Genomic DNA, 12,199 nt, shown 5'->3' on the forward strand with positions numbered 1-12,199 from the left:
AATTGACAATAGATTTTTATTCTTGACTATCTTGTTTAGTTTTGGAAAGTAAGGGAATAAACAATTTATAAAGAAACTAGCTGGTTACCCGGACTTTGCCCCGGAGGACATATGTAATAAGACACGCAAATAGTCTCTCTCTCTCTCTCTCTCCCCCTCTCCTCCTCCCTCTCCCTTTCCCTCTTCCTCTTCCTCTCCCTCTCTCTCTCTCCCTCTCTCTCTCTCCCTCTCTCTCTCCCTCTCTCTTTAGAGTAAGTATGATTGGTTGGAAAATTATTGTGACGTAAATATTGCGATAATAGTAACGTTAAACAAAGTACCTATATTAGATAAATGTAATAAGAATTGAAAAATGAAATACAAACTCTGTATATATTTGTTGCAGTTACTTAAAACGTTATATTCAGCTTATAACATACTTATAAAACAAGTATAGGAGTTATGAGTATAAAGTATAAATAAAATTGAGATTACTAAAATGTTTTCCAATATATCATCTTGTTGTTGATATTTATTTATATCTGTAGAAGTTTGCATCACAGTTAGTATTACATCTGTGAACAAATAAACGGCAACTGCATATAATGCGTCTTATTATAATTATTTATTTAATGAATTCTTATTAGAAAAAAGTAAAAATTTAAAAAGACGTTTTAATATATATAATAAATACCTAATAATGCTGTATATATATATATAGATATATGCATGTACACTTATAAAAAAATTTTTTCTATATTTTATATTTTGTCAGAGATTATGACTGTTTAAGTCGATACCAGAAACGGAATTGAACATTAGAATTTGAGACGAATGGCAAAGGCATATATAGATCTAGCGATACTGATAAATATTTACTAAGTAAACTGGTTGATTACATACATTATGATTTTATAAAGGTAAAATGCAATCCATAATTTATTAAGTTTCTGCGACTTTCTTATTCTTATTTTTCTCGATATATTTAGATGTATCATTATATTATATGGCTGTCGTAAGTGTATAAAGTTAGCATTTGACAACGATTGCCTATGCGGACCGGTACAAGAAAGTGGGGAACGATATTGTGAGCTCGGTATTACGATAATTATATAGTTACCGAACATGGAGGGGAAACTAGAATACAACAGGGTTCATGTAGTCAGAAAGTCATATCGTGCGACTATAGACATTCTGAGGTTTATCACATGGAATTTTGCAAAGTTGGTTCACGGTGCTATTGATAGAGAGAATAACTTTCCTATTTTACACATAGGAAGAAATCTCTGAATCTTTTTAATCCTCGTATTTACTACTCACATGGACGGATTAGCTTGAAACTGCAAAATTAATTATATTTACGTATGATACGTGGAATCTTCTCTGTGTGTATCATTGTATTATATCATATATATTAAACAAACATCTATGTCGGAAGATCGTGCTACATATAATGATCAATAGTTAATGTTTTGTGAGAGCAGTGCAATTTACTAGCATTTACATTTAATATTATTAATTAGTAAAGGAAACGTTAATATACTTTATTATACACTTTACATAAATTACAATAACAAAAGTAATTCAGTATAACGTTATTAACGTTTTGGTATCTTCGAGAGTGAGATCAAGAACACGAGAAATGCAGGTTCTTGAATTTACATTAAAAATTCTTACGGTTGTGGGATGTTGGCCACCGGATTCTTGGACAACATTGTGTAAACGTACTGCGTATAACATGTATACGACTTTCGTAGTATTGTTGCTGTGCACCTTTCTGCTGTTTCAACTTATGGATATCATTCTGAATGTCGATAATACCGACGATTTTACTGATACTTTCTATTTCATGCTCGCCATGGTGAATTCTTGTTGTAAAATAGTCGGTCTTTTGGTAAATCGCAAAAATATAGGAATATTAACCAATATTCTTACCCAGAAACCATTTATCCCATTGGAGGCTGACGAAATAGAAATTCGCCACAAGTTCGACAGAACAATACAGTAAGTATAAATAAAAAAAAACTCTTTCTCTGTATTTCTAAGAACGCAAAAATGTTTAAACTTTTTAAGACTAATTAGATATCGTACAAAACAACAGTTCAAACAAAAATGTTCTTAATAAATCGCTCAGCCATTATATAGGATCAACACTTTATGGTACACAATTTTGATCGAGACGACGTGTGCAAGCACCGCGTTGATATCATTATTCACGGATTTCCGGAAAAGTACTTTAACGTACAGAGAATGGACACCGTATAACTACACGTCCGAGGTGGTATTCTGTGTCATATACGCTCGTCAGTTAGTGTGCACGTTTTTCGGCTCCATGGTGAACGTAGCATGCGACAGTCTGATTTGTGGTTTATTATTGCACGTATGCTGTCAGATCGAAATACTGGAGTGCCGGTTGAAAAAGGTCTCCCTCGGCCAAAACAATCTGCGTGAATGTGTACGTCAGCACGACTGTATATTTAAGTTAGTTTCTTTAATAATTCTGCAGATTGTAAATTGATATAAAAAATATTTGGAAAATCAAAAATCAGTTATATGTCGAGCTTCTTTAAATAACTTTGCGTATAAATATTGAGTGTTAACAATAAGAGCTCGTTATTAATTATTTTTGTATTTGAAATAGGATATATAACGTATTTTAAAATATATCTTGAAAATAAAAATGTATGTAAGTGTTTTCAAATCAATATGTCTTCTTTAAGATATTTTTATTTTGTAGATTTGCATTAATGGTGAACGAAAAATTCAAGATTATTATAGCCATTCAATTTGTAGTGAGTACGCTGGTGGTGTGTTTCAACTTATATCAATTGGCGAAGATGACGTTGAGTGCCCAATGCTTTCCATTGATATTATACACATTCGCCATGCTGACACAGATTCTTATCTATTGCTGGTATGGAAACGAAGTGAAGCTAAAGGTGCGAATTGTGTGCATATTTCGCTAAGCTCGAACATATATTATATAATTTATTAAGTTATACTTACGCGATATTAAATACTTACCAGGTATAAAATTGTTAATCTATAACAATAAGCAACTGTAATGAACTTAGTAATACTCTGATATAATCGAAATAAGAAAACATTAGTTACAATTTCTTCTTGAAAATCTTCTATAATGTTTTAATTCACGTGCGTGTTATATTTTGTACAGAGTGTTCAACTCGCCGCTAATATCTTTGGAATGGGATGGCTGAAAATGAAGCAAAGCAGAAAACAGAATTTGTTAATGATTATGAATCGTTCATTAACACCGATTGAATTTTCGAGCGCTTACATTATCACAATGAATCTCGATTCTTTTGTAGGCGTGAGTATAACAAGTCACTAAATAATTAATAATTAATTAACAAAGATATTTATTTGAAAAATAGTGGACACTGATTTTTATATTCTGCACATTGAAAAAATGATGATACACAACGTAACAACGTTTGTTCTATCTCTTATTAATTTATTATTTTATCATAAGAACTGTATTCTTTCTATAAAAGAACTAATTTTTATAAAGTTTTTTTTTTAGATTATAGTAACTATGTATTACATATAGTCTATTATTTGGCATTTTATTTAATATTTTACGAAATTAGCAATCCCAAAATAAATTTGAAAACGATTTACACCGTTGTTACAGTTACTTAGAACATCATATTCAGCTTATAATATACTACAACAAACGCAAACAACATAATTCAAATGGAAGGTAGTACGGAGGAGCTAGAGAGCCATATTTTCTATTTAAATTACCTGTGTGATTAATGTTAATTATTTGAGTTTTCTGTTATTTACTCTATGTAGCATTAAGAAATAGATGAATAATAATTGATTAATACACGCGTTTTTCCTTTTTTTATTAGATATATTTTGCGATTTTTATGTAAAATCTTCTATAAATATTCTAATAACAGTGTAATAAAAGCTGAGAAAATCTTATTTCTTTATTTATTTAAAACATTTTTTTAAATATTTGTTTTGGGAAATTTTTGATTCAGGAATTCCGACATTTTTTTTATTCTATATGATATGTACAAGGTGTGTCCCACAATACGATGTTTCCGTAAACGCGAAGTGACAGGAAGTTGGAGAGAATTGTTAAGCCCTAAATTCTGTTCGAAGAATCGAATGGAAGTATTTCTGTTTTCTGGAATTGATCAGGGGATCGATCATGTATCTTTTCCCCTAGGACTAGAAACGTAAAAAGTGAAAAGTTTATCTCTTTTTATTCAACACCAATAGAAAGAGATAGTTACATGAAATTTTTTCACTTTTCACGTTTCCGCTCTGGGGAAAAAGTTACATGATCGCTACCCAGAAGTAGAGGCAACTGGAGTCAACTTTGAAATCTTAAATGGGAATATATGTATGTGGTATCGTTGCATAGAGCTTGAAAGAAAAGAAACAATTTTTATTGAAACTCAATCGCAGTATCTCCAACCGTTGAGGAGAAATTACTGGAAAATTGAAAGGTGATTGTATCGAAATAACACAAAGTTTTGTATTCGAAAAAAGAAGTATCTTTTATTACAGACTCTACAAATGTTCCGTTTGATTCAAACAAAAGTGGATACTCTCTCTGACGTCATCTGTATCTCGAAGAGCTTCTGCGTCACTCAGCGATCGGCATGCTTCCCGAATGCGCTCTTTCATGTTCTCTCTTGTCGTTGGATGTTGCTGGTAAACCATGTTTCTTACTCTCGTCCCCATAAAAAATAATCCATGGATGTCAAATTAGGAGATCGGCCAAGCTACCAGGACCTCTTCTGCCAATCCATCTTTCAGGAAAACGCTGATCTATAGTATCCCGAGCCATCGAATTGTTTGAATCAAAATGGAAAACACTTTGAACACTTGTAGGGTCTAATAAAAGATGTTTTTTTTTCAAGCTCTATCCAACGATACTTTTCACGACATATGTTCCCATTTGAGATTTCAACGTTGATCACAGTTGCCATTACTTCCGGTCAGTTCCAGTACACAAAAATACTTTCATTCAATTCTTCGGATAGGATTTGGGACTTAACATTTCTCTCCAACTTCTTGTTACCTTGCGAGTGGGACAGGTAGTCTGATACACCATATATAATACTTAAATATAATACTTATTTTCTGAAGTTAATAAATAAAGTGCAATTTTGCGAAATGTAGTATTTCGCTAGCTCAGTATAGCGACTGAATGTATTATCGTTAATGTTTGTATAATATACACTCGTTGCAAACATAAGAACGTCAATAAACATTATAAAAAGATATATGTTCTGACCGCGTACTTGAGATTGTAGTAAAACTGAGACCGCGTAGGTATAAAAAGTACCGCGTAAACGAAGGGACTATTTACCGTGTAGAAAAACCGCGTATGAGCAGTATCTCGTAAATCGAGGGACAAGTGTACATGTATATTTGATGAGTTCTTTGAACCGTTTGCACCCTGTCAGAAATATGAATAGATCAATATTAGCAGCAGGACGATGACAGCCGGATGTGAGGCGGAGCTGGCGACACAATAACAAATTCCATATTTTTTCTATGTAAGTATAGACCAGCTGTATTAAAATTTCATGGTGACACACCATAATTTATGGTCTATCAAGCTTTCGTTTCTCCCACGTTATTTCTGTTTATTTCGTTTATAAGTCGTTATATGAAGGTCGCAAAAAAGACACAGCTATACATATTATTTTACAAAAGTATATTATTACCGATCGGAATATATGACGAGTTCGGTACACCTATAATTATTATGATGACATGTGTAGTCTACGAAGGTTCTACAAAGAGGCGAACAATGAATGCAGACGGTTATAGTATTGCGTGTTTATAATAGATTCGACATATTGTAAGATTCGTTCAAGTTTGCAAAATTGCTTTAAAATCAATGTGCAAACTTTACAAAACACTATTTTATATTTCTTATTCGAGTAAGTCATTTGTATTATTGAACATTATATTATCTAAAGTTAATGGATAAAATGCAATTCTGCGCAATATGTATTTCGCTTGTTTCAATATATCGATTGAGCATAAAACATATCACGATTATTAATATTATGTTTATTAATAATAACAGTAAAATTAAAAAATGAAAGCAAATTTTAAATTTTATTGTGTTACTGCAATTTTTCTATGTACGTATGAAACTGTAATTATAAAATACAATTTTTTAAGTAAAAATAACTCATTTGTTTGATCTGTTTTAGTTCGTAAATTTCCACTTTATATATAATGTTTTTTGCATAATTATATCACACAATTATGCCTCTTGGATAAGTTACAAGAAATATGCAGTAGTGTGCAATATAACAAATGTTTTGTCTTAAACTAGAGATCGAGTGAAAAATATTTCGAGAATTGCAAATTATGGAATTTCCATTGAAAGTCCTCACAGCGGTGGGATGTCGGCGACCAATCTCCTGGACCTCATTATGTAAACGGACCATGTACAATGTATACACAATTCTTATGTGTTTATTATTGCTTACCTTCATGTTACCGCAACTTATGGACATTATCCTGAATGTCGATAATCCCGACGATTTCACGGATACCTTTTATATAATGCTGGCCATGGTCATCGCTTCTTGCAAGATATTCAGCCTGTTGCTAAATCGTAAAAATATTGAAATGTTAACCGACGCGTTGGTTGAGAAACCGTTTAAACCTTTGGAACCAGACGAAATTGAGATTCGACAAAAATATGATAACAAAGTACGGTAAGAAGTTGAAACATTTAAGGAATAAAAAAAGAATCCGCATGTTTTAATTTGATCGTTTCAACAATTCTCTCTCTCTCTCTCTCTCTCTCTATATATATATTAGTTTTATATGATATTATATCTTTAATATATTATCTATTTATATATTATCTATAATTACTTTGTATTGTAGCATTTCTTAATTTAATTGATAAAATGGCAAATATATTAATACTTTTATTAATACTTTTATTAATAAAACAAAGAATAAATAAATACTAGATAAATAGAGATCTTTTGCCATTCGAAAGAAGTAGAGAATATATTATTTCTTTTTAATTAAAGGAGAGAAATACAAAAACAAAGTCATCACGAATTAGTCCAGCCTCCACAGTAATTTTGCAGGACCTATTCTATGATCTACACAATTTTGATTGAGATGACATGCGGATGCATGAATTTGACATCTTTGTTTACGGACTTTCGGAAAGGAAATTTAACGTATAGGGAGTGGATACCCTATGAGTGCTCCGATGCAGTGTATTATTTCACGTACTTTCGCCAATTAATAAGCTTGACGGTTGCGTCCATCGTGAATGTTGCCTGCGATATAATTATTTGTGGGTTTCTGCTGCATATTTACTGCCAGATCGAGATCTTAGAATGCCGTATGAAGAAAGCCTTGCGCAATCAAAGCGACTTGGGTGAATGTGTACGTCAGCACGATCATATCTATAAGTTAGTCTTTGTACAATTTTATGCGTTTAGATTTTTTAAAAATTGATCTTAAGATACAAAGCACGCAACGTAGGGCATATACATATATATATATATATATATATATATATATATATACATACACAGATTCCTAATTTTAATTATTTTAATATTTCTTTATATTTTGCAAACATATACGTATGTGAAATTTTCTTTATTAATCAGATAAAGATTGTTTAGTTCAATCAAGATTATGGTAATGTTTAATTATAAGTAATAATAATTTTAAAAATAAACAATTATTGTTTTTTCTCTAGGTTTGCATACACAATGAATGAAAAGTTCAGGGTTATAATTGCCGTTCAATTCATAGCGAGCATGCTAGTGGTATGCTCCAATCTTTATCGATTGGCAAAAACCACATTAAGCGTGAAATATATTCCACTGATGATGTATACAATATGTATGTGTATGCAAATTTTTATCTATTCTTGGTACGGAAACGAAGTAAAATTAAAGGTAATATAACGAGTAATATAAGTAAATGCATACAGCATACATACTGAACGCGTTTTGTGAATGTATTTAAAAATAATAATAACACACACACACACACACACACAAAATCCCAGGATGGTTTATTATTATTAATTTCAGGATTAATAATAATAAACTAAAACAAAATGTTTTAATTTAAGCTTAACGTTATGTTGATATATACGCTTAAACATTATTTACTGCAACAAAAAATGTCAAATTCAAATTATATTCGTCTGATAACTTCTATTATAGAGCGTTCAATTCTCCGATAAAATTTTTGGAATGGATTGGGTAACAGCAGACAAGAAAGTAAAAGAGAATCTTATAATAATTATGAATCGCTGTCTGATGCCCATCGAATTTTCTAGTGCACACATTTCAATGAATCTAGATTCTTTCGTGAAGGTTAGGAATAAATTTATTATACTTTGATATATATAGCTGCAATAGCGGATTGAGTTGAAAATTGTTACATAAAAATTAATATATTCTTTAGTTACTTAAAATGTCATATTCAGTATACAATATACTTAAAGCGACTTAAACAAACACGAAAAGAATAGTGATGATAAATGCTATTAAAGGAAGAAGAACAAATAGTATTTAAAATATGTGCAGTGCATATGTTAAGAAACATTGGACAATAAGTATGCAAATACCTTGGATGGTAATCGTAGTCTCCTGTCTGCGCAGTTGCATATATCGCATATATTACATATATAAATAAAGAAAATATTATTTATCTGTATTTCTTATATTACCCATCACTCACATTTCTCATCAAATATTTATCATCAAAATCGAAGACCGAGATTAAATATACTCAAATATAATCAAATTTCAATTAGTATATAAAAAAGTTACAATGCAGATATCAAAAACTGCAAGATCTCCAAAGATAAATCGTCAAATAAATTAGAATAACGGTTAATAATGCATAACAGACAATCTTGTAAACATTAGAAAAAAATAAAAGAAGAACAGTATATCAGTGAAGATAATTGGTAAACTGTAGATAGATTTGTTTAAAGGTTGATTATATTTAGGCAGGTATACATGTTTCTATTTGCACTTATCTTCGCTCAAAATATATGCAAATGTGGAAATCGATGCGAGGAGCAGAATAAATTGCAACTGGAAGTAGCGCGAGACAATACTGAACAGACACTGATAGTGATAGTAAAATAAAGTAACTTTTAGACGGATGAGAATTTACCTTCATCAAAATTACATGGAGGCAAATCGTCGATGGTCTATAAGCGGATAGCGAAGCCCCTCCGTATATCTATCGTTTTATCTCAATATCTCGATTTTCGTATGATAATAATATCACATTATATTATTGTCGCATAAAGTTTGCATTTGAAAAAATTACCGCCGGAGACTCAACCTGAAATAAAAATATTCTATCAGTAGATGCGACATTGCTAATTTCTACATTATAATAATGACATAAATGCCGAATAGGGGTCCGTAGACGGAAAACATTTTCTATAGACAATGTCTATGGAAATGTTAAGGTTGTCAGTATCGTAGAAAATCTTGCCCGTTATTATCTACTACGCGACCGGAATTTATACTAGTTTCTATAGAACCTCTGTAAATTTATTTAAGAAGATTTAATGCAATATTCAATTTTTCGTAAGTTACAATAATAAGCTTCTTCGTATTTCTGTAATCTTCAAATTTATTAGAATTTAATGTTATTTATATATGCTATTGATGTGTATAGAGGGTCAGCTTTTTGTAGCTTTATAGAAAGCTTTTTTTCTTTTTGTATCCAAATTGAGTAATAATTGTTGTAGAGAAATGTTAATTTCCGGTGAATCTAGTGTCGAAAAGAATCACGTTCGATATGATAAAACGGAAGATGAAACAGATTTGTTAAAGCATACGCTCGCATTAATGACGGTTGCTGGATGCTGGCGACCGTTGTCGTGGATATCCTCATACAAACATAAAATTTACAACCTTTATACGTTTCTTGTGATTCTTCTATTGTATACGTTTGCGATTTCTCAATTTGTGGCCATGGTTCTGAATGCCGGAAATCCAGAGGAATTTACTAGTATTTTGTACATAATGATGGCTGTGTGCATCGGAATCTTTAAGATATCCAGTATGTGGCTGAATCGTAAGAATATAGCGGACATTATTAATACTCTTACCGAAACATCATTTAGACCGGAGGTAGCCGGCGAACTAAAAATCCGCCAAAATTTTGACAAAATAATACGGTAAATATTATATCTAATTATATTTCTATATAATAAGTGTTTATCCGCGGAAAGTGTTTTATGAGTTTTATTCGTGGAAGTGATGCAATAGTAAAACAACAATAGTAGAATTAGAATAAAATTGTTGAAAGAGAACAATAATGCGCGAGTGGTTCGAATTCTGGAATGGAAGTAAATATCGACCGCATTTGGAACGGATAAAAAGAAATGAAGACGTAGACCAGTTTTGTAACAAATTTTTAAATTGTTTTGCAGGAACAACACATTATTTTGCTTCGTCTTGGTTGAATCGACATGCGTGTGCATCGCTCTGACTTCTTTGTTCACGAACTTCAGGACGGGGGACCTAACGTACAAAGCCTGGCTGCCGTTTAACTACTCCTCTTCGGCGTTATTCTCCCTCGTATACACTCATCAGTTAATAAGTATGGCAACATGCGCTCTGGTCAATCTCGCCTGCGATTGCTTCATCTGCGGTCTCTTGCTGCACGTTTGCTGTCAGATCGAGATATTGGAATACCGACTGAACAAATCACATACCTGGAAAAACTTGCGCGACTGCGTACGTCATCATGACCTTATATATGAGTCAGTTTCGTACGCGTTTTAATTGTTGCAAATCATGGACAAGAATTGATCTGATTCGCATCTATGAGATATTTTAATTTGCAACTTTCAATCTTTAAAATTTTCCCATATTATGTCCCCAATGTATTTTTGAAATTAAATTTTCTAATGTACATTATTTAATGGAATTATGTAATTAATATGCAATTAATGCTTTAAATTAATTTTCTTTGGAATTGAGATTCGTTATTAGTGAGTACCGTATCGGGGACATCATGAACTAACAAAAGTGGGCAATTTCTTGCCACATTGGTGTTAACATATATTTAAGAATAAAAAAATTAAAATTATTTTATTATAATTAAGAATGGACAATTACTTCACTTGCAAAATAAACTATCTACTGAATTGCAGCTTTGCTTCCGTGGTGAATGAAAGATTCGCGAAGATAATCGCTATTCAGTTTATAACAAGTATGCTGGTGGTGTGTTCCAATTTGTATCAACTGGCCCAGACAACATTAAGCGCGAAATATCTTCCGTTAGTATTATACACTGTCTGCATGATGATAGAAATTTTTATATACTGTTGGTTTGGAAATGAAGTCAAATTAAAAGTACGTGTGCGATTCATATTTTATTAATAGTTATATTATTTCAATATTTCTTAATCATGACTATACTGTGCGTAAATATTATTTTAATGTTTTATCATCTGTTTATAGAGCCTTCAGATAATTGATCATGTTTTTGAAATGGATTGGCCGGAATTGAACGACAGCTTTAAAAAAGCTCTTTTGATGATTATGAATCGAGCAACGATTCCTATCGAATTTACTAGCGCATATCTCTTTTCCATGAATCTTGAATCCTTCGTAGGGGTTAATATTAATAAATTTATTACATTTGCAGCCAATTTTATTAATAAGATGTCTTTCGCGTATTTTTTCTTTCTTTGGTGTATACATGTTAATCTTAATTCACACGTATTTCTGCTCAACAGTAACAATTTAATTAAGTACACGAACTCTAAGTCACATTGCACTATTATTGATAAAGTTTTTTTTATTGTTAGATTATCGTTAACGCCATTAAAACAATTTCATATGCACTTATGTGTTGCAGGTCCTTAGAATATCATATTCAACATACACTTTACTGCAACGGGTATAAAACCAGCGCTAAGAAAATTGCATGTGGAATATAATAATTTGATAAATAATATTCAGTGTATAAATAAATGTCGAGTTAAAATTGGTAACAATGTACTTTAAAAAAATTAATATTTTATTATAAGAGAGTACAAAGAATAATAATTTATAGTAGAAATGATAATATTATATCTTTTCCAGATATTATTTATATATTTCTGTTGTGTATTATAAAGTTAAGAAATCTTACAGAAATGACCATGGAAGAACAGATTACTTCGATTATCGTTTCCATTCAG

The 12,199-nt window shown here is 31.3% G+C and overlaps 2 protein-coding genes across 2 annotated transcripts; both read left to right on the top strand.

Moving 5' to 3' along the window:
• The first annotated feature begins 1,580 nt into the window (after positions 1-1,580).
• Positions 1,581-3,933, top strand: LOC139778220 (odorant receptor 46a-like). Its single transcript, XM_071716095.1, has 5 exons — positions 1,581-1,983; positions 2,125-2,460; positions 2,717-2,918; positions 3,155-3,310; positions 3,635-3,933. Exons 1-5 carry the CDS (start codon positions 1,622-1,624, stop codon positions 3,689-3,691), a joined length of 1,113 nt encoding a protein of 370 aa, XP_071572196.1. The 5' UTR covers positions 1,581-1,621; the 3' UTR covers positions 3,692-3,933.
• A 2,411-nt stretch (positions 3,934-6,344) lies between these two features.
• LOC139778226 (odorant receptor 46a-like) lies at positions 6,345-8,688 on the top strand. The gene is made up of 5 exons (XM_071716101.1): positions 6,345-6,707; positions 7,095-7,427; positions 7,724-7,925; positions 8,199-8,351; positions 8,443-8,688. The coding sequence occupies exons 1-5, from the start codon at positions 6,355-6,357 to the stop codon at positions 8,488-8,490; spliced, it is 1,089 nt and encodes a 362-aa protein (XP_071572202.1). The 5' UTR covers positions 6,345-6,354; the 3' UTR covers positions 8,491-8,688.
• Positions 8,689-12,199: the final 3,511 nt, after the last annotated feature.

The sequence above is a fragment of the Temnothorax nylanderi genome, unplaced genomic scaffold (genome assembly GCF_030848795.1).
Source record: "Temnothorax nylanderi isolate EJ_2023f unplaced genomic scaffold, tnyl_v1.0 TNYL_tig0176_pilon, whole genome shotgun sequence".
NCBI lineage: Eukaryota > Metazoa > Arthropoda > Insecta > Hymenoptera > Formicidae > Temnothorax > Temnothorax nylanderi.